Here is a 27090-nt window from a genome sequence, read left to right as displayed (position 1 = left end):
TTTCTAGCTACACCCTTGAGAGGAGATCATTCATTAAGTAAAATAAAACATCCTGGCCTTATGTCATTTTTTGCTCAGAAACTGCTCATACTACATCATTACTGGGCACAAGGTTTTGGTTAGTGTTGCTAGTCTATCTGAAGAGTATTTTTGATGTGTTCTGCTATGATAGTTTAACCAGTTAAGCACTTACAGTTGTGTGCTTTCATAATCTGTGTGGTTTCTCACTTGAAGGAAGATGTAATGAGGTACTCTTGGAGTTTTCAAGTATATATAAGATCACATGAGACAATCTACTGTTCATTATATTCTACTAACTATTCATTATCCTTCTTTTAGGGATCTGGGGAGAGCAGTTAAGCTAAGGAAGCATGCATGAACTTAGAGCTAGACAGTAGTGTTTTAACTGGTACACATTGACAGGGCACTGACATAATTTGAAAATGTAATTTTAACTAAAGAAGTCTATTATTCATTCTGCTGTAAACACATCTTCCTTATCACAAACACACACATGTACACACACAAACAGGCACCCACACACGCGCGCACACACACACAAACACACACACAAACACACATCTACATGTACAGTTTAATTTGTGTTTTATGAACTCTTTTTTTTTTAAAGGTATAGCAACATGACTGAGGTGGAGCCGATGTTGGATTTTGCATCATCAGCACGGACTGGACGAAGAAATGCTTTGCCTGATATACTAGGGTCACCTTCAGGGGTCAGCCCAGGTGACCTACCTTTAAAATTAGCAGAAATGACTCTAAAGGCAGCAGGTATGTATTGATCAGAATACATCTGGGTTGTATGTATTTTGTATGACTTACTCTTGTAATTTGTATCTCATAGTATGCCAGAATTACAACCAACATAGACTGCTGCTGTAATTTTCATCAGAGAGGTTCAAATACTATTAACAGACCATTATAAGGCTAGATAGACAGACAGATAGATTAATAGGTAGATAGATGGACAGACCACATTTATATATGGTTACTTTTTGGATTGCACAGGCCAACATCACATTGCTGGGATCCCCTAAGAATTAGACTACTAAGTGCTCAGTGGATAAGTTAACATTTTCCATGGAGGCCTTTGCTACATTTCCATTCAGAATAATTGACTACTAGAGCATTTTTATGCTTGTAACGGCACATATGTGTAACTGCCCACCCAACTATGGTATTCCTGATCATTCTAAAAATGAACACCCAGGCAAACATTCCTCTCCTGTGTTGCCATGTTCCTTGTTCCTGTACTTTTCATAGACAAGTCCTATCCCACCTTCCTTGCTGCCTTCTCCCTGACTGCTGGAATTCACTATGAAAAAAAGTACTTCTACCTCCCTCATCTGGTCGAGGTAACCCCTTATACCCATGCTGTCATATTCAAGTCACTGTGGTTTTCATAGATCACGACTGTCCTGATTCTCCAGTTTTCATATTCTTGACTAATCCCCATTCCATGCCCCAAATGTTTGTCCTGACCTGCTTTCTGTACATTTTACAGACAATTTCCTTATGTGGTTATTGGGTTAACAGCAGTACTTTTACAGCAACTCTTTCCCACCTTCACACAGTGCTGATAGGTCCTAGACTGTTATACACAGCACTTTCTGTACTGTACAGCAACCCTTTCCCACCTTCACACAGTGCTAATAGGTCCTAGACTGTTACACACAGCACTTTCTGTGCTGTACAACAACCCTTTCCCATCTTCACACAGTGCTGATAGGTCCTAGACTGTTATACACAGCACTCTTTGTGCTGTATAACAACCCTTTCCCATCTTCACACAGTGCTGATAGGTCCTAGACTGTTACACGCAGCACTTTCTGTGCTGTATAACAACCCTTTCCCATCTTCACACAGTGCTGATAGGTCCTAGACTGTTACACGCAGCACTTTCTGTGCTGTACAACAACCCTTTCCCATCTTCACACAGTGCTGATAGGTCCTAGACTGTTACATGCAGCACTTTCTGTGCTGTACAGCAACCCTTTCCCATCTTCACACAGTGCTGATAGGTCCTAGACTGTTACACGCAGCACTTTCTTTGCTGTACAGCAACCCTTTCCCATCTTCACACAGTGCTGATAGGTCCTAGACTGTTATACACAGCACTTTCTGTGCTGTACAGCAACCCTTTCCCACCTTCACACAGTGCTGATAGGTCCTAGACTGTTATATACAGCACTTTCTGTACTGTACAACAACCCTTTCCCATCTTCACACAGTGCTGATAGGTCATAGACTGTTACATGCAGCACTTTCTGTGCTGTACAACAACCCTTTCCCATCTTCAAACAGTGCTGATAGGTCCTAGACTGTTACACGCAGCACTTTCTGTGCTGTATCAACTTACTCATTTACACACAGTGTTTGACACAGAAGAAGTAAATGACGTAAGATAAGAGATGCAGTTAAACTCCACTTTAATATTATTGGAGTATTAACAAGACTTTGTCTCCCAAACATGTTTTAATGTCACACTACTTTAAAAGTACTTTGTTGGCGATAAGAAGGAATGAAGTGGATGGTACATATCATACCTTTTTTGTGGCATAATGTTTCCTATCAGGATTCCATAGTGGCTGGCTGAAAGCTAGTTCACTGACTGAATGGACTTTTGATAAAAAGGGATTCAAATTATTTTCATAAATTATCAAATCATATGCTTTTTCTTATATTAAATGTCTCCCACAAACACCCTACAGTGTTATTATAATGAACTCTGGCTCACTGCACTGTGGTGTATAATGATACTCCTGTTTACCACAGTTTCTTTCACACACTGATACTGATACTCACAGATATTGTCCCCTGTGCAATAACCATAGTGAAACCACTCAGTCAGGAAAATGAATCATTAACAACATTTTTTTAATGACATTCCTCAAATTCTGGACACCTCGGGGAAACATAGAACATACTGAGCATGCTTGGTGCACCATACCTTCCACCAGCATACCAGGCACTTACACTGAAGCAGACCTCCAGTGCAAGAGCTACAGAGTGCATAGTATGGCTTACTGTGTGTCCTGCAAGAAACACAGCTTATCACTACATTTCTCATTGGGAGATCAGTTAGAAATGTTCAAAATGGGGTTGGGGCCAAATGAGGGTAATGATGAAATGTAAGAGGGGAAGTTGAAAACTCATAGATCAAAGATGTGAATGCAAAAAGTGAGAGGAAGTTTTTGTATAAGCACATGGTGTTATATACATATACATGCATACACACACTTGCAACACACATGGACAGCACACACGCACACTCACACACACACACACACGCGCACACACCCACACACCCACACACCCACCCACACACACACACACACACACACACACACACACACACACACACACACACACACACACACACACACACAAACACGAAACACTACAAAGGCAGTTTTGCAGAAGGACAAGTCCCCCTGCACCCCACACCCCCACTATTTTATATATACTAACTCTGAGATTGCACTACAGTGGGGAAACAAGTATATTTCCTTGCTCTGGTGATGCAGTGTTTTTTGTTTCTGGTTCGGTGAATCAGTATTCACGAAAGTGCACTTTTGCGTAAATGGGGTTGTACAAACAGAAGTAGACCCAGCTATATAGATATGCACAATGCAGTACCCTGCTCTTTACAGTTAACTTGTACTACATGTACATTTTAGGGTATATTACACTACTTTATGGTGGACTATATGCCCCTACTGTGTACTTTGTATAGCTGTCATTTGCGGTAGTGACCATACTGTGATTTCTACATCAGTGCTGCTTTAGTGTTATAGCATTTGATAGGCATGCAGTGTACATAGCACCAATCAAAGAACAAAGGTACTACAATGCTGTTATGCACTATGTGTAATGCATGTTTGTAAAGGTTTCTGCCTCACTGCACATACAGACATACCACTATTATTTCCATCTCATTTTGAATGGGTGAGATGTGACTGGTGTAAGAGTCCTATCTAACATTAATCCATGGTTGTAATACCTGCACTCACTAACAGTGTGTATTATATTCACTGTGTAGTCAGATAGTGCTGCCTGCTGCAGTAAGGGAACATTTATTTTTTCCACAATGTTATGGGTGTTATGTTGTATATGTGTTGATCAGTGCTCCTATGCAAACAATTTCTGTGGCCTTTGTTCATGGAGCATTTTGAATGATTTTGTATGCTGCATGGGTCAGATTTCATACTTTAACTGATCATTTTACATACTGTGAACCACGTCTAACACATTTTTCTGCTAGGTGCCTTAACTTGCACAGCTGCTCCATAGCTTGACATGTGAGATACAGTTAAGTTGCTCTTATTCCACATTTAATACAGTAATTATGATATGTGTAGAGTGGTGGTATAAGAATTTGTCCTTCCACTGTGCCTTCACACAGCAGACTAACTTTACAAAGCTCATTTGATCTTCTCCTGAAATGTGCAAAAAGTAGGATTTTAACACTTTGCCATCAATTGATTTGACTACTCCCCCTGCCACACTATGCCACTGACATGCTATTGTTGACTCAAACATCACAAACCCTGTCTGTGGTTACTGGAATTGCAGAGGTCAGATGCACACAATGTATAGATTTTGTTGGGTGCATCCACAAAAGCTGCAAGACCATGATCAATACATAGAGTCAGCTGAAAGACAATCTACATGTGTTTCTGCTAATGCACTTTTTATGGGCAGCAGTTTGAGTAGTGGAGTTATTGCATTGACGTTTGTAAGGCAGTTTGCCATTTTTAACAGCTATTCATTGTCTAAGTTCTCTGCAGAGTGAATAACTTGCTCATGAATTTCATCTAGTAGTTAAAACAGCATTCAGAGACACACATCCTGGTTTTCAGAAAATCACTTTATGATGCTTAATTCTGGTCAGCTTCATTCTATTTGGCTTGTTAAAGACATTCCAAATTGAAATTGGGTTCTTGACATGTCGTAGAAGGATCTTCAAATAGATACAAAGCTGTTTTTAAATTTAATAAAACATCGTCATGTGGACAGGGGCTTTAGTATTCTGATTTAAAAATCTAGAATTAAAGAATGCAGTTCCAAAAATCCATTAAATGTGTCTGAGACAGGTGGATCCTGCTTAGTCCTAGTGCTATTCTTGTCATAGAATTTCCTCTTCAAAATGTAGGTTACTCTTTTCCTAGTTTAGAGAAAAGCAGCATGTATAGTGCTCAACTGTATTCTACAATACAAAATCGGATATATGGCTAAGATTACACAAAGGCTCTACTTCCTTCATAATACCTTTGACAAAGTAGCTGGATCTGTGGCAATTGATAAACCTCTGAATATGACCAGATGGCCCAAGAATGAGTAGCCATCTGGATGTGGAAGACCCAATGAGGGAGGCTTGGAAATGAGTAGCCAGACCCTGCTGACTCATTTGGTTTATATTAAATCAGCAAAAACTTAAAATAGCAAACGCTGATTTATCGACCCTTTAAAAGCGAAAGCTTGAAATCCCGAAGACACGGAACAGTGATGTTTTCACAAAGAAAAAAATCTCTGTTCCACAAAAAAAAAAAAAAAAAAAAAACCTTCAAAACACCCTCCTTCTTAAATATACCAACTCTGAGATCACACCACAGTGGAGGAAATGGCAAAGTCCCAAAAATGGCATGTCTTCGGGATTTCAAGCTTTCGCTTTTAAAGAGTCGATAAATCACTGTTTGCTATTTTATGCTGATTTAATATAGACCCGACTCATCCTGGGGGAGGGAGGCAGTTTGGTCCTCTGGACTATGGACACCCTGTCGGAGGAGTAGGTGAATGATAAGCAGAGCTGTAGACAAGGGACATGTGCTTGTCTCTGTCAAATCTCTCACTGTAGCGTTCACAGGGATGTTTGTCTGTCAGAGTGCACATGCAGCAAAGAGAAGCTATAGCAGGTACTTGCAGTGATGCAAGTGTACATCAGTCACTGATGATGGGGCTTAGACCCTAAAGTAAACACTCTGTGCTCTGTGAAGGGAGAGTTGCAGGGTCCTCACACAGACAGGAGTGTACGTTGGTCAACAGTGGATGGCATTTAGGCCATAACACAATGAGTTCTGTGCTGCAGGTGATGCATGGTCTTAGCAGTGATGTCATTACCCAAGATGTGGTTAGGAATTAAAGTAAACACCTTCAGTTCCGTGCTGCTAGTGCATAGAGCCCTAACAGTGATGTCAGAGTTTGTCAGCAGTTGTGGAGTTAAGTATTAAAGTAAACATTGTAAGCTGTGTGTTGTGAATACTGTAGGGTCCTTGCAGTTACATGAATGTATATCTTTCCCTAGTAGTGGGAGTTAGGTGATAAAATGCACACCATTCATTCTGTGTTGTGAATGACATTGGGTCCTCTCAGTGACATGAGTGTGTCAACCATCAATGGTGAGGATTAGGCAATAAAGTAAACAAAGTGAGCAGTTTTGGAATGATGTAGGGTCCTCATACACAAGTGTAAAACAGTCACCCATGGTGAGTTTAAGCCATAAATTAAACACCCTGATCTCTGTGTTGGGATGACTTCGCTCTGTGAAGTGGGGCCACAGAATATGTTCCTGGCCTGGAGACATTTAAACTCCTTGCTTAAATGTTGGTGGCCCTGGTCTGCAGGGTAAGGCCACACCCTCAAGTCATTGAGATAAGGGAGTGCTATGACCTGTGAATTTGCTGTAAAGAAAATGCAGTTGAAGGAAACAAAAAGCCCTTTATGGCTGCCTGGATAGTGACCATTCCAGTCAGTTCTTGCCCTGTCAAGAGGAACAAATGGAATATGGGGGTGATGGCTGGCAGGAGTAAAGTGAAGAAGAACATGCAAAAAAGGAAAATATATGTGTGTGTGTGTGTGTGTGTGTGTGTGTGTGTGTGTGTGTGTGTGTGTGTGTGTGTGTGTGTGTGTGTGTGTGTGTTTAAAAAGTTAGAAAGATAATAAAAAACTGAGAACATAGATGGTGACTTAGATTTATGCATTTCTTGTGATACATGTATACTGCATTTAAAACCACATGCACACAAATTTTAGAAAAAAAATGGAGGAGAATATTCAAGAAGAGCTAGCAGACATTAATGTGTTCTTGTAGATGCCGAGGAAATGTTTGTTTATCATATACAATCAATACCGTGAGCAGTCAGGCTAGACTATTTTTGCAACAAAAATTACATTTTTACATTTATTTTTGTTCCTTTTCTTTTCACGCGCATTTTTTTTGTCCCTTAAGATACCTTTCTAAAGCCCCTAACAACATATTCCCCTGCATCCTCCTTGGATGGGTACAGAGGAAGAGTACAAGGACTCAGCTCCAACTTTACCCTCTCTCTCTCCCATCCTTCCTCAGGAAATATCATCAAATATAACTCCCCCTAGTATCACTAGGGGACAGGTCCTTAATGCTCTCTCTCTAAGACCAAGAACACTGCATCAATGGATCCAGACAATATCGCAGGGTGCCTTCTAAATAGCATGAAACATAATCTATCAGGGCCTCTGGAATTACTGTTTAACTGTAGCCTCCAAACAGGCTTCATGCCTCATGAATGGGAAAAGGCAACAATCATCCCTCTGCACAAAGGTAGGCCATCTACAGACCCTGCTACAGAAGCATAAGTCTCACCAGTCTTGTATGCAAAGTTATGGAAAGAATTATCATGGAGATGATCAACAGAGATATAGTAAACCTTCAGACCCTGGGCCCAACCCAGTTTGGTTTCGTCAAGAGCAGATCATGCCTACTCAACCTGGTGGACTTCTTTGAGAAGGTCATCAAAGCAATGGATAAGGGCAAAATCATTCACACTGCCTACCTTGACCTGGCCAAGGCATTTGACACAATATCCCACTCAGGCATTGTTGACAAACTGAAGAGGTTAGGTACAAACCCGTATGACACCCGGTGGATAGCCAACTGGCTAACAGACAGGACCCAGCAAGTTAGAATTGGGGAGTCCACCTCTACAAAGAGGCCATTCACAAGTGGAGTCCCAAAGGCATCAGTCCTTGGACCACTCCTTTTTGGTATTTAATTCACAGAATTCAAGGCCAATGTTAGTGATCTCTGGCTGACTAAATCTGCAGATGATTGCAAATTAGGAGCCGTCATTGAATCTCACACTGACACAATTGTTGTCCAGGAGGGGCTAACACAGACAAACAACTGGTGCCTGAGCCATGGACTAAAATTAAATGCCAAGAAATGCATAGTAGAATCCTTTGGGAAGTCATCCATCCCTGGTAACTATCATATTGACAACACACCCCTTAGAGTTGACTTAGGGACACACATAGATAGTAATCTAGCCTTTGACCATCATGTGTCTACAGTGGTGAGGAAATCATTCTATGTTGTGCAACTTATAAACAAAGGTATGGCATCTAAGTCCAAGGAAGTCATTGTTCCACTGTATTCGGTATTCATCAGACTTACCATTGAGTACAATGCCCCCTTTGGTTTGTACCTGTCCAGGTATATCCAACAACTGGAACATCCACAGAGGTTCCTTAGTAAAAGAATACAGGGAGTAAGTAAAATGTCCTATGCAGACCACCTCAAGGCCCTATCCCTGTATTCTGTCTCCTACAGGGTTTTGAGGGGAGATCTTTGCCTGGCATACAGGACATTGTCAGACCCCACTCTGATGGACCTCCTGCATATCCACGAAACAAACAACACCAGAATTACCCATTCTAAAAACTTAAACCTTGCCTATGATATAAATAGGACCTCTGGAGTGATAGGTATGTATCCCAGAGACTACCTTGTCTATGGAACAGGCTCATCATCCATATGAAGCAGAGTTCCTCCCTAACCCCAATTCAAGTGCAACTTGGACAATTGGATGGGAATCCAGAAATTCTTCCCTGGTTTGCCACCTATGCCTCAACTGGACACAGGTAACCTGTAAATAGTTCATCTCCCAGGCCCATGCTTACACTTATCAAGAGTATCAGAACTTGTCAGAGATTTGGGATGCATGGCTAGGCTTAAAAAGGCCCTTGTGGTCATTAGCCTAGTAAACACATATGAACCTATGAACAAGGTCATCTGTAATACTACTGCAGACATAGAGGGCATTAATAATTTAATGTTCCTCAATAGCATGTACAGCAGGACATCTAGGCATCAATTTAGCTCTTCTTTTACATATGTTCATATGTGGGAGGAAAACTATTGATTCATGCATATCAGGTTTATTTTATTTTCCAAAAGTTAATCTATGTCCTTCACTACAGATCATCTAGTGGAAATAATCACCAAACATGTCTTCCATGAGTGAAGAGCTGACCTTCAGGCAATCCCACAAGGAATCAACCTCCATTGGAAATAACCCAGGGGATGACTTAATGAGACTTTCATCTGTTCACTTTTCTATGGTGCCTTGAGTACCACATCTCATCAGTCAGTCTCCAGTTAAGGCTGAGGATTTGACAGTGTGCCTTAACCTGTATGAGCAGCAGCCCTGCTAGAAAAAGCATGAGTGTAACTTCCCGTTACTATAGCCATTGCATGCCCATGTATAAGACATGCAATGGGAAAAGTGGGGTGCATTAAAAAGAGCAGTAAGCCAATACCACCTGCAGTATATACAGATATTTTGCATCTACCACCATGTGCCTGCCTAGATTTAATGAAATATGAGTAAACAAGGCATTGTTAATAGAAAGAAGTGTGTCTAGAATGCACAGAAATCTGATTTTTGGTGCCTAAAACCAGTTACTGCTATCAACCATATAATGTTATACAAATAACTTAGAATGTTAACTGCTTTGAGTGTAAACTATGTATTTAACCAAAACCAGTAATTCTTGTAAATAGTTTTTAGAATTGATCTTTCCCTGTAACATTTGGCCTTCTGTTGCAGTGGGCTACACTGCAGTGTAAATAGTTTCATAGCAACTTCTCACTGACATCTATCTGTAGGTACACACAATATATAACTGCCTTCTCTGTGTTTTTCCTTGAATAGTTGTGATTTGTCATTTGTGTAAGAACTGTATTGCATCCTCTGTTAGACATCTGAATCTCACTGATTGTGATCTCCTACTAACAGCTTATTAACTGTTTTGTGCCTCCTACAAGTTGATCCATGGGGCAGTTACTTTGATGACCCACCCTTTCAACAGCTCTGGATTACTCCCAGTCATCATTACCCAAGCACACAATGCACTACTTGATTGTGTAGACACCAGATTGCATCCTAGACACCCACTCCAAATCTTGTTATTGTTAGGCCAACTTTGGGGCATAAAGGGATAAAGGCCCGACTGTTACTCAGCCTGTCCTGGTTCAGTTAGTGGCTTTGACACTAGAGGAAATGCCTTTTTAAAACAGAGGGGTGAAGAGGTTCAGCCTGCTTAATTCTCTGTGATGGTGAATTGTGGGACTGGCTATAGTAGGGTGTATCCTGGGCATCATGATTGCTGGTAGAGACTGGGATCATTGAGAGGGATGGTATTAATGAGTGGAGCTATCTGAGCAGCACATTACCACAGATGCAGGTATGTCCACGAGCAAAAAGTCATTGTACATTTATCATGTGATGACATTCCCATCAAACAGGGAAAGGTAACTCTAACATGCACTTTAACAGATGACTACAGAATGTTGGCCCCACTCAGCTGACCACAGTAGTATGGTCAGTGTCTACTCCCATACACGGTTGTGGTGTTTTCATGGACCAGAGAGCTAAAAGGCCATCCCTGTCTGAAACAAACAAACAATGCCTATCTGATGAAGAGTTGCATATGGTGTGTGCCCAACAAGCAGTGACCCTCAAGGAGGATAGAGTAATAGAACATAAGGAGGTGTGAAGTTACTGGTGGCTGACCATGCCAGTCAACTCAAGACTCCCCCTCCCCCCAAAGATTGCAGTAAAAATTCAAAATTTGCTATGCCTGGAGCATAGCACTGGCTGTTGCTGTTATAGCTCAAAGTTCAGCTGTGCCACATTAAGACAAGTCCATCTTGAAACCCACCTGCTCATGGCCAAGATGCAAAACCAAATTGCCTCTGCATCAGTCTCTCAGCAGCCTAAAAGTATTGTGAGACTGGAAGAGGCACTGGAAGAACACTGCCAGTAAAGATCTATGTTTTTGTCTTCCCAAATGACAGCAATAAAATAAAAGAAAGGAGGAAAAAGTTCCAAACTTTGAAAATTGCTGGATGCCTCAAAATGTATACTATTTGGAAAAAACAAGTTATTTCCTTACCATTTTCTTGGTCATTTGCATCATTCTTGTAAAGATGTATCCAATCTCCATATTTGGAATGGTAGATATGGTGGTGGTACTATAATGCACCATGTAGGTTACATCATAAAATTCTTTGCATAGTTGTGCAAACTTTTGATTGATTCCGTTTTCATCATAAAAGTGTCATATGATTCCTACTGTAGTTTAATTTGCTGTAATCCCACACCAATTTTATCATTTAATCTACAGGTATAGTTCTGCTGAAGGTCTGTTTATAGTACTCGCATGCATTAATTCGAGTGGTTAGTATAGCAAATGACAGTTTGAAAGATATCACAAATTTCTGAAGACACAACACAGCTCTTAAGCAAAGGCCCTTGTAATAAATGTAGAAAAGGCAGTCAACAAATCTTAGCCATGTAGTAATGCACAGTCTGTAAACACATAGTTGTGGAATGCCTCACAGTGTTATAGAACTGGTTCCTCTCTGGCATTATTGTATGAAAGTACCTATCAGTCTATAAGTTCTCAATGCAAACCAATTGCCATTTTGTAAATTTTCTTTACCACAGAAACACAACCTACAGCCCAAATGCACACAACTGATGCTTAAATGATTAACAAAAAAAAAAAGTTCAGGAATCTGTTTCTGCAAATCTGGGAAACAGCAGAAAAAATTTACCTTGTGTGAGCAGGTGAATTATGGGAAACTAAAATGGAAAGACCACTCACAAAGAATCAGCTCAGTTCTGGGAGTAGAACTGTATAATTTTGAGACAGAGAGTCCTAATAAGCTTGTGCTCAAAGAACTTAGGTTGTCTATTCTCGAGTGTATTGATCAAGCTAGCCTAACACATTACACAAGTCTTGCCATAAGGTACCTTACTGTTGCCATTTTGTGGTGGTAGTATAATAATTTGTACATGCATAGCATGTATTCACTGTTTACTTTTGCTGTTTATATACCAGTGTCCATTGCACTACACTACTACCCAGCTACTGACTATCATCACTCTTAGCACTGGTGTAATTACTCAGGTTGTTGCTATAGTTATTGACCAAGAAGTTCAGGACAGGGTAGATGGACCAATTCAGACATCTTGTAAACAGTCCCAATATTGCCTCTTACATATGTATCAGTACTGGAATCTTCCATAGCACTACTTTGTCTGTCTGCAGCCCACATCATACAAAGGTATCTGTGATTTATTTCTCAGTGGTGGCACTGTCACCTGTCATAGTATTATCAGTTGTGGAAGTTGAACCAATGACAGCCCCAATGTAATATTCAGAACCAGCTCTGTCTCTACTGACAGGGAATTCATTGTTTCATTTACTTTGATGGCTGCCTTTTTGTGGCTTTTCCAAGGATAGCTTCTGTCATACAACAGTACCATTTTAACAGTGTTTCATGATGTTGATATGTTAGATCTTGGGAGATCAAATCATTTGCCACTGCAGTTTGGAGAGCTTATTGTAGAGTTGACTGTACTCTATATAAAAACTGAAAAAAAAAAAAAACAACGGAGTGTGCAGGGTGAAATTTAATAGTGTTCTAGTATGGCTTCAGTGCCTTCAGAGGAATAATTAACAACACTACCACACCATTAATATACAAAATTTTTCATTTGAATAATCAATCACAATTACAAAAACAATTAGCCCTTAAAAGAGTCACAACCATGGTCATACAAATTAATATTCACATAAATCATACATTGAACTTAATTTCCAAATTTAAACCCATAGGTAATAAAGTTTTGTAATTCAAAATGAACCTACTTTCTAGTTGCAAGAATTTATGAAAAAAATTCCCACCATTACACATATAAGGATTGGCTAGCACACTGAAAAATAAACTGTCATCCTGGCCCCCATACATCTTATAAAAGTGATCTGCTAAAGGACTGTGTGTATGTGGACTTGGTAATTATATTACATCTACTTCTAGTGACTTATTTATTGTTAATTTGAGTGATTTGAGCTTAACACCTGTTATGGAAAAGGTGTTACGAAGGGGAAGTAAATTTGTTCCCACTAAACTTCCCTCTTATGCTGATGTAATGTTTGAGGTTAAGCGTTTTTGTAGCAACTTGCTTTTAAGGGCCTTTTTTTGGTTTACAAGAAGAATTATTCCTCTGAAGGCACTGAAGCTGAGGTACCAGACCATTATTACATTTCACCTAGCAGTTTGTTGGCTACTCCGTTGCGTTTTTTTTTTTTTTTTTGTACTCTATATAAGTAAGTGTTTTCTTGCTCTTGGAGGAAGCATCATCTCTCCAATGTGAAGGCATATACTTCTTTTAAAAGTACTGTACCTCCACATTTGCATCCTTCAAGTTCTTTTGCTAATCATTGCCTCAGTAGCCATAATGCCTTTAGAAACACTTTGTATAATACCCTCTAGTGCTGCTTTCAGTCTCTATAGTCTTACTTGTCTCAATAAATGACTGTGACAGCAACCACAACTCCAAGGTTATGTTAAACCTTAGAATTGTAAAGTGACTTGTGGCATCAGTCTGCTTTGTTCTCCAGGCCTGTATAATATCATCAGTATGGACAATTCTTAGTTGCACAGCCTGCAAAAGAAAATAATCACCAACAGAAACTCTTCTGCATATGCTTGGACTTTGGACAGTCCTCCTAACATTCTAGCATTTTGAAGCATTACTGCTGCTGTGCAAAATCCAAATCATAATCACCGCATTACAGCTGTGATACAACTTAAAATGCAGAGATAAAATCCAAGTCACTACAAAGGGAGTTTTAGTTTTCTTGAACTAGAGTGTCAGGACACTTTCCTGAATGTATATACATATATGTATATACATATACGTTTTGAACTTTGAAATGTAAATAAAAATAAAAATCGTTTTTTTTTACATTTTTGCAGGGAGGCATGCTCCCCTGCACGCACCCCACACCCCTGATAAATAAGTATACCAACTCCAAGATTACACTACACCGAGGAAAACGGCAGAGATACCGTTCCACTCTGTACTGTTCTAACATCTGAACATCGGGATTCTGATGTTCAAGGTTTTGAAATTTTGAAATTAAAAAGTAGACTCATATATATATATATATATATATATATATATATATATATATATATACAAAAAAAATATAATACCAAAAGAAATATAATAATCCACCGGGTAAATGCTCCGTTGCTCTCAAAAAGAATAAAATGTGGAAAGTGTAAAAGCAACAAAGGAGCGACCAAGGCAAAAACAGTCACTGAGATAAACAAAGTCACTGAATCCTTTACCATAAAATGATTTATTGAAGCAGAATGAACCATATAAAGTGGTAAGCACTTTCGCATGGAACTACCTCAGACCAACAATAAACACAAGAGTAAAAACATCTTATATAAAAGAATTTGAACATCAGGTCCTCCAGTCATGGATGAGTACCAATTAGTCACCAATCAGCCCTTAAAAACATACTACCATAATATCAAACACACAATACAAGGCAGTATGAACAGAGACCATAGGGGACATATAAACATCTATACATAAATATAAAGGAATAAACATTTAAAACCTAACAATACAATATATACACAATAAAATCAAATACTGTTTCCTGACCCTATACTTTTTTAACAACGGCTTCAAAGAAGCCCGTTCATTCAGGCCACTTCCCCTATCGGCTCTCAAAATAATCATCCAGTTGATCTCCTTATACTCCGTATGATTGCGAATATCTCCTGCTCTGATAGTGGGTGTTATGATGTCAATGCCCTAAACATGAAGCTGTGTGTCTCACCACACTCTGCAACATGTTTCGATAGAGCGTTATGATCAGAATGTACCCGAATACTGTACATTTGTTCCCTCATCCTCTCACGTAAGGACCTGTTGGTCTTCCCTACATAAAAGGACTTACAGTGAACACACTCAGCTAAATAAACCACATTTGTGGATATACAGCTGGCATCTACATGAAAAGTAAATGCTCTGTTTAAATCAGGATGGTTAAAGGTCTCAGAAGTATTAATCAGACCACAAAAGTTACAAGTGCCACAGTGGCGGGTCACTCCTGTCCTCATGGCATTGGTACCCAAATCCCTACCTTGGCATAACAACCTCTTCAAATTCTTCCTATATATATATATATATATATATATATATATATATATATATATATATATATATATATATATATATATATATGTGTGTGTGTGTGTGTATATATATCATGTCATTTCGGACATGGATCGTCTCAGTAGGAAATTCTACTAGGGTTGCAATGTGGGGAATATTTCTGGCAGTTTTCATTCACTCTTCCTCCTTTGAAAGAAACCAGTGTGTGGTGACCATTTTACCTTTTAGCCAACACCTAGTTCCCGGAGTATTGCATCCTCAAATCAAAGTCTGATAGTTCAGGACTTGTAATCCTCAATCAATTGATTTAACCTCTTCTGTATACCTTTTCTCCAGTTTCAACTGCTCCAGAAAGTGCCACTGAAAGTAAGAAGGGACAGACTGATCTTGATTATAATTGCCCTTTCAAGACCAGGTAATATTATTTTCCACTTCATTAATCTCTAACAAAAGTACATTCAATAAAGTTTACATTCCATCTGAAGTGGTTGACAAAAAGAGTCAATGTTTCATCTTAACCCAGTGATGTTGGACTTTCATACATGCCTAGTAGATCTGTGCAATCATTCCTCAGCTTCCCAGTTTCCCTCTGTCATTACATTAAAACAGCAAATAAAAATCATTCTTTTATATTAGCTTGAAGAAATAATGTTGTGATTTGACAGCTGTCAGGTTTTTTTGAAACCTCAAACCTGATAGTCTACCTTTCATCCCTTCCTTGGATCTTTCTGCCTTAGGGTCTGTAACTTGATTTAAAAACGTTTTGTTTTTCATTTTGTTTGATGGTTAACTTGTACTGTTATCTGCCTGTGTTGTTGCCTTTCTGGCTTCATTAATTGACACATAAGAACTGCTGGCTGACAGCTGTCAATTTTTATAATTTCTTAGGGGTCTGTTGACCTGGAGGCCTTAGTAGCATTTTCATTGTTTCGTCCACCAAGGACTTTGTCTCTTTTCTTTATGACTTTGAAGGACATATTTAGCCCCATGGCTATGGATGGTCATGATGTACTTTTTCTAGGTGAGGGACTGGTTTTTAAGAGTAACCAAAAGCAGAGAACTGACTAGTTCAAACCGTTTTACTTTACCATTGTGTCACTACTCTTGTTGTCAGCGCTAGTCTGATTGCAAATGACTAACTGCAGCTGTTACCCTATCTTTGGCACTGGGCCTTACATTTCTGTATATCTCATGGGTTTATGCTACTCTGATCATTAAAGATATAGGAGCTGACAGTTGTGCATTTATATATGATAGTTTGGATTTAATATCTTTAAACCATGTTTATTGCACTATTATGATTATCCTTTGCTTTTTATTTCATTTTTATTCATGTGTATTTCACTTGAATTTTGACATATTTATTTTATTTGTTTTTTTATTTAATTGCATTGTGCTTAGTAATAATCATGTTAATAAATTTGTAGCTGAAGGCTATTAAGAAACCTTCCTTTGAAAATATGTACTATTTATATGGGAACACTTTGTGGAATGTACCTGGCATGGTTGCTCGCCTTTTCTTTCTTGCGAATAATTTAGGTCACATTGTGAGTGCATTTGATGTGCACTTATAGTTTTATGGTGAGTGAAGTATTTTGTCGTTTGATATGGTTGTGCCTGTCAAGCTCTTTCAAAGAGGACTTTTCTTTCAGTTTAAGCTTCCAGTGTGTAATCTGTTTCTGCCTTGGGACGTTAATTTCACTAAAGAAACACTTGATTTACAGATTGTTTGATCCACATCTACTTGTGATATGAAATGGCTTTCATGAAATACTTCATTTCCAGCAGCCATTATTTCATCTAGAAGAATCTCAGAGCTGTAGTCTCTTTCTGCTTTTACTTTCTATATGGATAAGATTGACCTCATGGCCAACTTCAGCTTTATTCTGAATGTTGTAACCATTTTGAATTTTAACCAGATAATAAAGTTACAGTCATTTACACAATCAGTTAACATAAGTAAATCCAGAATCAGCTTTGTTTTGATCTTGACTACATAGGTTTAGGTCTTAAATATTGTAACCCCCTATTAATAATGTACTCTTTCTTGGAACGTGGAGTTCTTTGTAGTTATATGTGCTCTTTGTACTGGGAAATGCTAAGATGCTTCTACTCTTCAAATGCCCATTCACTACAAAGAAAACACTAATCTACATGTAGTGTGTTTAAATGCTGGTATGTTGAGTGTTATCATATGGCAGAAGTGTATTTTTGAGATGTAAATTGTGCTCTGACTTCGATTCACATAGATTTTTCTCCATGTCCTATCTTGAGGTTTACTAGATAACTTTTTTCGAGTAACATATTTCTATGATCAAGTTACCCGCGACCACACACATTTATAGATTCACAGAGTTTACAAGAGAGAGTCAGTCCTTCTCAATATCTGTTCTCATATTGCACTTCCTGCCTATAGCTAAGCAAAACAAATCAGGACAGGGATGAATTTATGGGCTCCCATCCAATTGTCAAGGTTTGCATTAAAGGAATCAAGGGCATCTCTCTGTTTTTTATGTACCAGGAGATTATAACACAGATGGGTTGTGTAATAAATGTATCTCTCCAGTTTGTCTTATTTGTGTTTTGATGAAGACTCAGGTCTTTACTTTGAGTGCTCATGGAACCATTTGTTTTGTGGTGGTGTAGGAGAGTAAAGATGGTTGGGTCACTAATAGCAGATATTGCTTAATATAAATCACTGCACAGGAGTCTTTAAGGGACAGCATACAGGGGCAGAACTCCAAGGCTGTCTTTTTAGCTGATGGTCTTTAGTCCAGTGATCATTTCAGTTAGGAACCTTTGTAGTCTTTCTAGCTACAGATACCTATTAAGAGGGGCATTATATTGTACAATAGGTTTAATCTGGGTACAGTATAGAGGAACAATAACTTATTTTGACTTGGATGACATACCTGTACTTATTAACTGGTCTAAACAGAATGATTTCTTAAGTACTTCTGGTACGTTTTGGTTAAAAAATTATGAGTTGCCTGCAAAGGTACGGAGATGTCTGAATACCATTATGATGATGGATTGGGATGATACCTATAATGTAAGCTACTATTATGAGTTGTTTACCAAAGGTGATAATGTTACACTTATTTTCATCTAACTTGCCTGTTTCTTACATGACATTGATTTGCATGGTTTAGCCCTTGCTGTACTAACATGGTATTAGCTGGTGAGTGAATGACAATACCCAGCTTATAGCCATTGTTATATTTAGTTAGTCATAGATCTCGAGTAATGGTTGCAGATTCAACAAGCAGATACTAAGCAGAAGGGGTCCCGAGGAATGCATCTAGCCACCTTTTTTTTTTCTTTCTGAGGAGGTACCTGCTATTTTAACTACATAGGTTCTACAAGCCAATTTGCCATCCATCTTACAACATAAGGGACTACATTCAGGCATTGAATCTTATTTGTAGTTCTAGCATGGGGAATATTATCAAAGGCTTTGGCCAGATCTGGTTGCATTGCATGAACTGTATATGTCTGCTGTCTACAGCTTCAGTGACTTTCTTGAAGAAATTTTAAGTATACATCATCTCCTTTTGACAAAATTATACTGCTGCAGGTCTGAAGAATTAAGATTTTGTTGTATATCAGAGTTTAAGAAATCAGATGTAGTATAGACATGGTTTTGCAAATTAGGTTTGTTAGGCTGATGGTCAGTACTTCCTGGGATCTAAAATGGAGACCTTTGTATGGAATGGATATAAGCATGGGATAAGCATAGCCATTTCTCATACCTCATGTGCATACACTGTGGTCATGCTTAAGTTGAAGAGTTCTTTTTTGGGGGGGTCAAAGAGGGCATGATTAGCACTGTTGATTAAGCAGACAGGTATATCAGAGGCCATAGAGGTGGTATTTTAAAGTTTTGAAAATTTTAAAACAGTGTAGGAGTTAATACAGATATAAAGAATACCAAAAGCCAAATGGTGGAACTGCATTGTATTCAGGGAGACCTGGAATAATAATACAGAGAAGGAAACAGGAGAAAGGAAAATCCAGGAAGGGAGGGCAAAATTAGCTAGAATGACATTCTAGAGGAAATGGAAGAATTTAGGGAAAAAAGGACCAAATGGATCTATGAAGTATTAAGGGGAAAAGGGACAAAGTCAAAGAAGAGAGAATGAGAATGAATTGGGGAGGAAGGAAGGATGGAAGGGAATTACAGGACAGTAACTAAAAACAAAACAGGGCAGATTCAGAAAGTACACAGAGTGGGAGATCAAAGCCTAAGAATACTTCATAGAAGACATCTAACCCCCAAGAAATTGGTAAAGGAATGTGGAAAAGAGGATAATAGATGCTAGAGGTGTCACAATGAAGAGACAGTAATGATGCACATGTTTAAGTGGGAACAAGAAATCTGAAAGCAGGCACACAGGATTTGGGGAGACATATTTCAAAAGGAAGCAGAGGATATCTAGGAATTCTGTATATGGGGCATAAAGAAAGAAGACAGCATTTGGAAAGATAGTGAAATGAACATTATCAGACTACTGAGTACTGTAGTTTAAACCATCATCACTCAAAACTGGGAGGGGACAAAAACAGTACTTGAGCAAGAGGTTCATGGCCAGGAAGAGAAGATGGCAGAAACTGACTAGAATTTATTCATTTATTCTTTGTTGGCCAGGTTAGTCCCACTAGGCTAGTAACCTCTTTTCGGGGGAGACCTGAGGTGGTAGTTATACTATTAGGGGAAATGTGGCCAGGGCATCAGGGAACTTCCCCTACTTGTGATTGGCAGTCATGGTGTTAGTGTATGCGAGTATGTGTGCACGTCCCATTCCTAGCAGCGAGGAGGCTGGGACAATGGTGCACAAGATGGAAAACCAACAGTAGGGAGAAAATAATGTAGCAGTAGAAGACTCAGAAGAAGCATTTCAAAGAAAGTTGTTTGATCAGACCAAGGAGACAGTTGGAGAAGAGTATACATTTACAACCTTCTTATTGGGAGGATCACAGGATAATGTACTGCAAGAAATGTTAAATCAAAGCAAACCAGAGAATGAAGTTTCATGGGTGGACATTATGAAGAAAATACATGAAGGCAACATAGAGGGAATGCCAGAAGGAGGCCGCAACGGATAAAGAAAATGTATGTAGACACAGTAACACTTACATTAGAAGGAGCAAGAGAAAAAAGAAAAGAGGACAGTATATAAACAATGTTCATGGTAAGAATACAAAGCAAAAAAAAATCAGGAATTAAACAGATATAAGGTATGGGACAATGTAATTTTACCTTTTGGTATAAAAGCACAAGAGCTAAGAGCTTTTATTTTGATTAACAAAGAGACATTTTGTGACTTTTTTGAGACTGTACAAGGTATTGAGAGATTTTTGTGTGAATATGAAAAATGACAAAATAACAATATTTGGAATAAATGTGTAATAAAACCATCTTGTTGGGAAACTAAAATGAAAGTTCACATACAGTTTCAAACCAAAGTGAAAAGATAGACTTTAAAAGAACATTTACAAATATATGTAAAGAAATAATACACATTTCAGAAGTTTATAACAATAGGGGTTTATGGACTGGGGTATGGAATTGTAATGGTATTCTGAAAACAGAAATGGAAAAGATTGTAAATATTCCAAGTGTTGTAAATGTTGATGGTAACAAGTTTGTTGTAAAATATAAGGTACAACCAAAAATGTATTATTTTTGTGAAAAATAACGGCATTTAGTTAATAGCTGTGACAAAAAGAAATGCTATATATGTGGTAAAACTGGACATGAAGCAAAAACAAAATGTAAACTTGAATGTTATGAATGTAACAATGGGTCAGTTATGGATGGATTGTAAAGAAAAAGAGAATGAGTTCAGTATTATAAATCAAAGTAAAGAGAAAGAACAAGAAAGGAATGACGATGAGATAGAAATAAATACATTTCAGAAAAAAGTAAGATACTGAGAAAAATAATGAAAGAGACAAATTAAAGATAGAAACCAAAGTTAGCAATGAAGAAGATATAAGTTAGAGAATGGTAACATGAAAATGTAATTCCATTGGAAGACAAAAGGATAGAAAAATAAAATTTAAAGTCATTAATATAAAGGAAAAGAAGAAAGACAATATATAAATAATTTCTTATAAGAAATTAGTATAGGATTATATCTCCTAAAGTAAGAAATTGGGAAAGGAATAGTTTAAGAATTCTTTCAGTAAATGTTGATAGTATGAAAAATATCACTAGAAGGATAAAAGTCTTAGAACTGTATAACAAATGTGATGCTGATGTGATTATTCTGGAAGACAGATGAATTCTGACATATGAAGAAAGATTACAACCACAAAATATATGGGATGGGGAAATGATATGGAACATAGGGAATGAACAGTGTTCAGGAAGCGCAGTTTTATGTAGAAGAGTAGTAAAAATATTGGATGTTATATTAGTTAAAATGGGAAGCTTGACAATTACAGATATAAGATGGCAAGAAAAAGTGTATAGAATTATTGATTTATATAAGTATGTGAATATTAAAGAAAGAAAGAATCTATTTCAGAAAATATTGGAGCATGTATTTGTAATAATTATAAGAGATTGCAATTGTGACTTAATGGGAAATAGAAAGAAAAGAGGAAAAGATATAAAAAAAAGATGATGGCAGTAATAAAATATGGAAAAATAGTTATATGGAATAATAAAATAAGCACTTACAGGAGAAGTACTTTAAATTTTTAAATAGGATATTTTTAGTATTAGGAGTATGTATAAAGGAAGAAGAAAATGTTGCAACAGGTGTCTCAGATCTGTTGGCAATATGCTTGAAAATATACCATAATAAAGAGCATATAAATTATAGGAAAAGGTATAAAAAGAATAAACGAAAAGGAATGGTATGAAAAAGGAAAGAAAGATGTTAATCAGTTATGGAAGGATCATATTACTATGAAAGCATTTTATGTTAATTGGTCAGAATGGTGGATGTTTTTAAAAGAAAATATAAAAAAGCTAACTGTTTTGGCAGAATAAAGAAAGAAAAAAGAAAAGCATGATTATGCTAAAATACATAGAAATGTAATAACTTAGAAAATAATAATAGAGATTATTATGAAAAGGAAAAATAAATGTATAACAAAAAGCATTATTGTATAAAATAAGGTATGTTTACAATGAAGAAAAGAAGATGTTTCACCTTATTTAAGTAAGATAGTGACAGAGAACAGTAGTATACTGAAAGAAATGAAAAATAAAGAAGTCAGTATAAGGAAAGGTCAATAACAAATTGTGGAAATTGTTGTAAGATATGTAGAAGAAATGTTTACCAAAAAAGAGAGATTATAAAGATATGGAAAGCAAAAAAAAAAATCTGAACAAATTAATAAGGAATTTAAAAAAGAAATAATAGTATATGAATTAGAAAAGTTGAATCATCATCTGAGCCAGATGGTAATGGGTTTGAAATATATAAAAATCTAGAAAGATGACAGAAAAATATTTAATATGTGTATTCAATGAATTGTTAAATGAAGGTTTGAAATGTAAGGAGTTGTGTAGTGGTGTATTAAACATCATATGGAAAAGGGAGAAAAGGAAGATATAACAAACTGGAGACCAGTAGTTCTAAATAATACAGACTATATGTTATCTATGAAAACAATGCAAAAGAGATTTGAGAACAAGATGCAATATATACTGTAGAAAAGCATAGATAGTATAAAAGAAAAAGGATGCCAATAATTACCAATTATAGTCAGAGAAATTATAGATTATATAAATAGAAAGAAAAAAGATATAACAATTATGGTAACTGATATTAATAAAGAATGATATATTCTGGAAAATAATGGATATGTATAATCCATCCACCCACAATCCCTTTCTCATTTTTTTTACATTGAGTCAGGGTGTCACTTCAACAGTGACAATCATCTAGAGCCAAGGTTGACACTGCCGGGTGGCTGGCCCTGATATATGTAAGGCTAACAATAATATCGAGCAAGTATGTAGAACAGCTTATAAGAATAATAAAATAAGAGTGTTAGTCAATGGATTGCTAAGTAAAGAAATAGATGTGGAGAATGGTATAAGACAGGGGTGTCCTATGAGTAGTATATTATTTGTTTTACTCATGAATGCAAAAGTTAGAGAAGTAAATCAAAAAATGAAGAATGCAAATTATAAAAATTAAACAGAAGTTGAAATCCCAGTTATAATGTCATATGCAGATATTATTATTGTAACAACTAAAGGCAGAGACTAGATGAGATAAGCTATATAATTAGTTAAAAGTTTAAAGGAAAGAGATATGACCCTTAATAAAAAAGAGTAAAGGAATGGGTGACATAAAAAATATCAGATATATGATTCTCTATGATAGAAATATCTATTTTAGAGATACATCTTGATAAATAAGAAAATAAGAAGGGATGGGATATAATAATGAAGGAAATAAAAGATATGTTCACATTATAAACATACAGATTAGCATTATGTATGATAAACCCAATAGTTTGCTGCTTCATTAAACTGTATAAGGTATTGAAGTGGTTAAATGAAAAAATGAAAAATGAGAACTTAGAGACAGATTTACTTATGTATAAGAATAAAAAAAAATCTGTGGGAAAATATAAGAAGTAATGAAAGAAAAAAGGAATGTTTTAATGAAGAAATAAAGAATTACCAACAAAAGATAAGAACAAAAAATAATGATTGATGAAATGGAAAAAACATGGTGTAATAACATGAGGAAACATTATTGTATTAAACTATGGGAAAATATTCCAGAAGTAAAGCAAGTAAATAAAGAAAGAAATTGTGTAGACAATGTTGCTGAAAATTATTTTCTGTGGAGATTGGAAATACGGAAAATACCAGTAACAGCAAATATGCCTTACAAAAAGAAAAGTGAAAGAATATTCTTGTTTTGTGGAGAGGCAGAAACAATAGAAAGCATTTTCTTAAAAAATTTGAGAGAGTTAAAAAGTTGAGCAATAAATTATAAATAGATTTTTTTTTTTATTTCAAAAATAATGAGGATATAAATATGGTTATGATTGAAAAGGGATATTAATAAAACACAAATAAAAGCTGAAAGTAGATTTAAATAAGAAAGTGTCTTATATAGTTTGAGTATTATGGAATGAAAGACTTAATGAAATCATGTTAATGGAAACTGGCTGTTGTCACTTATATTAAAGAAAATTAGATTATGGTTATGGAAAAAGGAGTATGGGTGATATAAAAGTATATGAATGGTAGTTTGATGTGTTAAAAATGAAAATGAAAATTATATAAAATATTGTATTAATTTGTAAATATATATATATATATATATATATATATATATATATATATATATATATATATATATGGGTGCCTATCAAATGATAGAAAGCTCATTTGATAGAAATTCACTTCCCTGACACCATAAAATAGAAAGCTCAAAACACTGAAAACTCATTTGACTGAAACTCAAAACACTGAAAATGCTATATGCCCTTTTCCCCACGGTAGTGCAGTCCTGGAGTTAGTATATATAGTTGGGGTGGGGGGCACAGCCCCCCACAATAGGGGATGTGGGGTATAGCCCCCCACATAGTTTATGTAAATATTGTTTTCTCCAAACAGTTATTCATTGTAGTTATAAGTATCCATGTGTAGGGTTTAAAATGTATGAAGTATGTGGGGGGCTATGCCCTCACCCCCCATCTATATACACTAACTCCAGGATCGCACCACCATGGGGAAAAGGGCATATAGCATTTTCAGTGTTTTGAGTTTCAGTCAAATGAGTTTTCAGTGTTTTGAGCTTTCTATGTTTTGGTTTCAGCCAAATGATTTTCCATCAAATGAGTTTTCTATCATTTGATAGGGACCCATATATATATATATATATATATATATATATATATATATATATATATATATATATATATATATATATATATATATATATAGATAGATAGATAGATATATAGATAGATAGATATATCAATAAAGGACTACTCTTTTTGGGATCTTTTACATCCACCTGAGCTACCACAAACTCAAAAAGATAAGGCCTTGATTTAACATCTCATCTGAAAGGTGACACACTCAGGAGTGCAGCACCCCCCTTATGCTGCACTGCAGTATCAGTAATGGTGTGGGAATAGAACACACAACCTTTTGCACCAAAGGCAAGTGTGCTAACTGCTAAAAATAGAAAATAGATATTGCTAATAATGAGGAAAAGAGAGGAGGGCAGAGAAGGAAAAAGAAAACACAATGGAAAGTATTAGAAAACTACAAGAGTGGGCATCATATTAGGAGGAAGAAGAGGGTAAGCCTAAATGGAAACCGATGTGGGGAAATGGATAGGGTAGAAAATTAAGCAGCTAGTGCTGGCTTTAGCAACTGAAAGGCCCAGTTTGGGACATGTTTGATCATACCTTTCAACTTTTTTGCTCAATAATTCTGGACCAAGCCTTAAAATTAGGTAAAATATTTATATATTACTCTTATTCACTTAAACAGTTAATAGAACATCATGTTTTGAGTCAACATTCATTTTTAGATCTATAAGAAATATGAAAGTCTGGTATTATTGTGTTGAGGCAAAGTTGGGGACAGTTTGCAAGATTCTGGACAGTTGATATATATAATGGTCAAAGGGGGCCATATGCAGTATAATGAATCACCCCATCCATATGTATCACATTACTTGGCTGTATCTCCCCAGTTACCATACAATGCTGTTCAAGCTTGTCAGGGTGCATACTTTTTTCTTCTTTACTTTTTATAATAATCAAAGAGCTATAGATTTAATTTACAAATTTTATTTCAAATTTTACAAAAAAAAACACTGACACCCATTTGCCAAACAGTACACTCTCATGTTGAAATCAAACTTAACGTGAGAAACAGTAAACTCACGTTTATTGAAAATAGATCTGACAACCCATTGAATTAAAACAGATATGCTGGGATACACAGTCAAATGACATATAGTGAAGCATTAATTAATATTACGTGAAGGTGAAGGAATTAAAAAGATAAATCCCTAGAATTTAATAAAATCCATGTAGGCATAGCATAGAGCCTACATGGAATGTTACTGTATCCATGTACATGGTTCCCCCTCGGCAGCACATCATGTATATTAATCATGCAACGTTGCCAAGGGAGAGCGATGGAAAACGGTTATAGAATCATTGAAGGAAAAAACTCTTCTTACACTGTTAAAGGTTTATCAGTGGAAAGAGAGAAAAAAAGCAAGATGAACCTCCAGTAAACCACCACGACAAAAATCTTGTGTAGACAGCAAATAATCCAATGCGAAACAGCAAATAAAAGTTCAAAATTTATTGAACTGTAATTAAAATAAAAATGAAATAAAATGGTCTAAGAGTCTTAGCAAAATAGTCCTTACAAACTGGATAAGCGCTTTTGGCTTCTAGCCTTCTTCAGATCGTGAAATTTTTAGGACTAGTACTTATGATTTTATAAAAAGAAATGACCAATAAAATCACAGCATTAAGGGATAATTTGCATCATAGCTTCACTAGTTCACATTTTCAATTGGTTGTAGTGTATCCAGTCATCTTATTGAAAAGACCACTTGTAGCCTATCACATAGAGTCAAAGTAATTCTGTGATTAAAGGTTTGGTGCCAAATTTATGCTAAACAGTTGTTTGTTCCGTTCCATACATTGGCTATACAAGCTCAATGCGCCCATCGGAACGCCCATTCAGTTTCTACAGTCTTCTGTCATTCAATAATCACATATCAGGTTTCCAGTAGCCTAT

At 36.7% G+C, this 27090-nt stretch overlaps 1 protein-coding gene across 1 annotated transcript in view; it reads left to right on the top strand.

Moving 5' to 3' along the window:
* Positions 1-634: 634 nt before the first annotated feature.
* LOC122792257 (cAMP-dependent protein kinase inhibitor beta-like) overlaps positions 635-27090 on the top strand; it is an 81927-nt gene continuing 55471 nt past the window's right edge. The window contains exon 1 of the mRNA XM_044060007.1: positions 635-789. Within this exon, the coding sequence (XP_043915942.1) occupies positions 642-789 (148 nt within the window). The 5' untranslated portion in view covers positions 635-641. The remainder of the gene's footprint in view (positions 790-27090) is intronic.

The sequence above is a fragment of the Protopterus annectens genome, chromosome 1.part2 (assembly GCF_019279795.1).
Source record: "Protopterus annectens isolate FY-2018-M chromosome 1.part2, PAN1.0, whole genome shotgun sequence".
Taxonomy (NCBI): Eukaryota; Metazoa; Chordata; order Ceratodontiformes; family Protopteridae; genus Protopterus; species Protopterus annectens.
The sequence above is the reverse complement of the archived record's forward strand: the minus strand, read 5'-3'. Positions and strand labels throughout refer to the sequence as shown.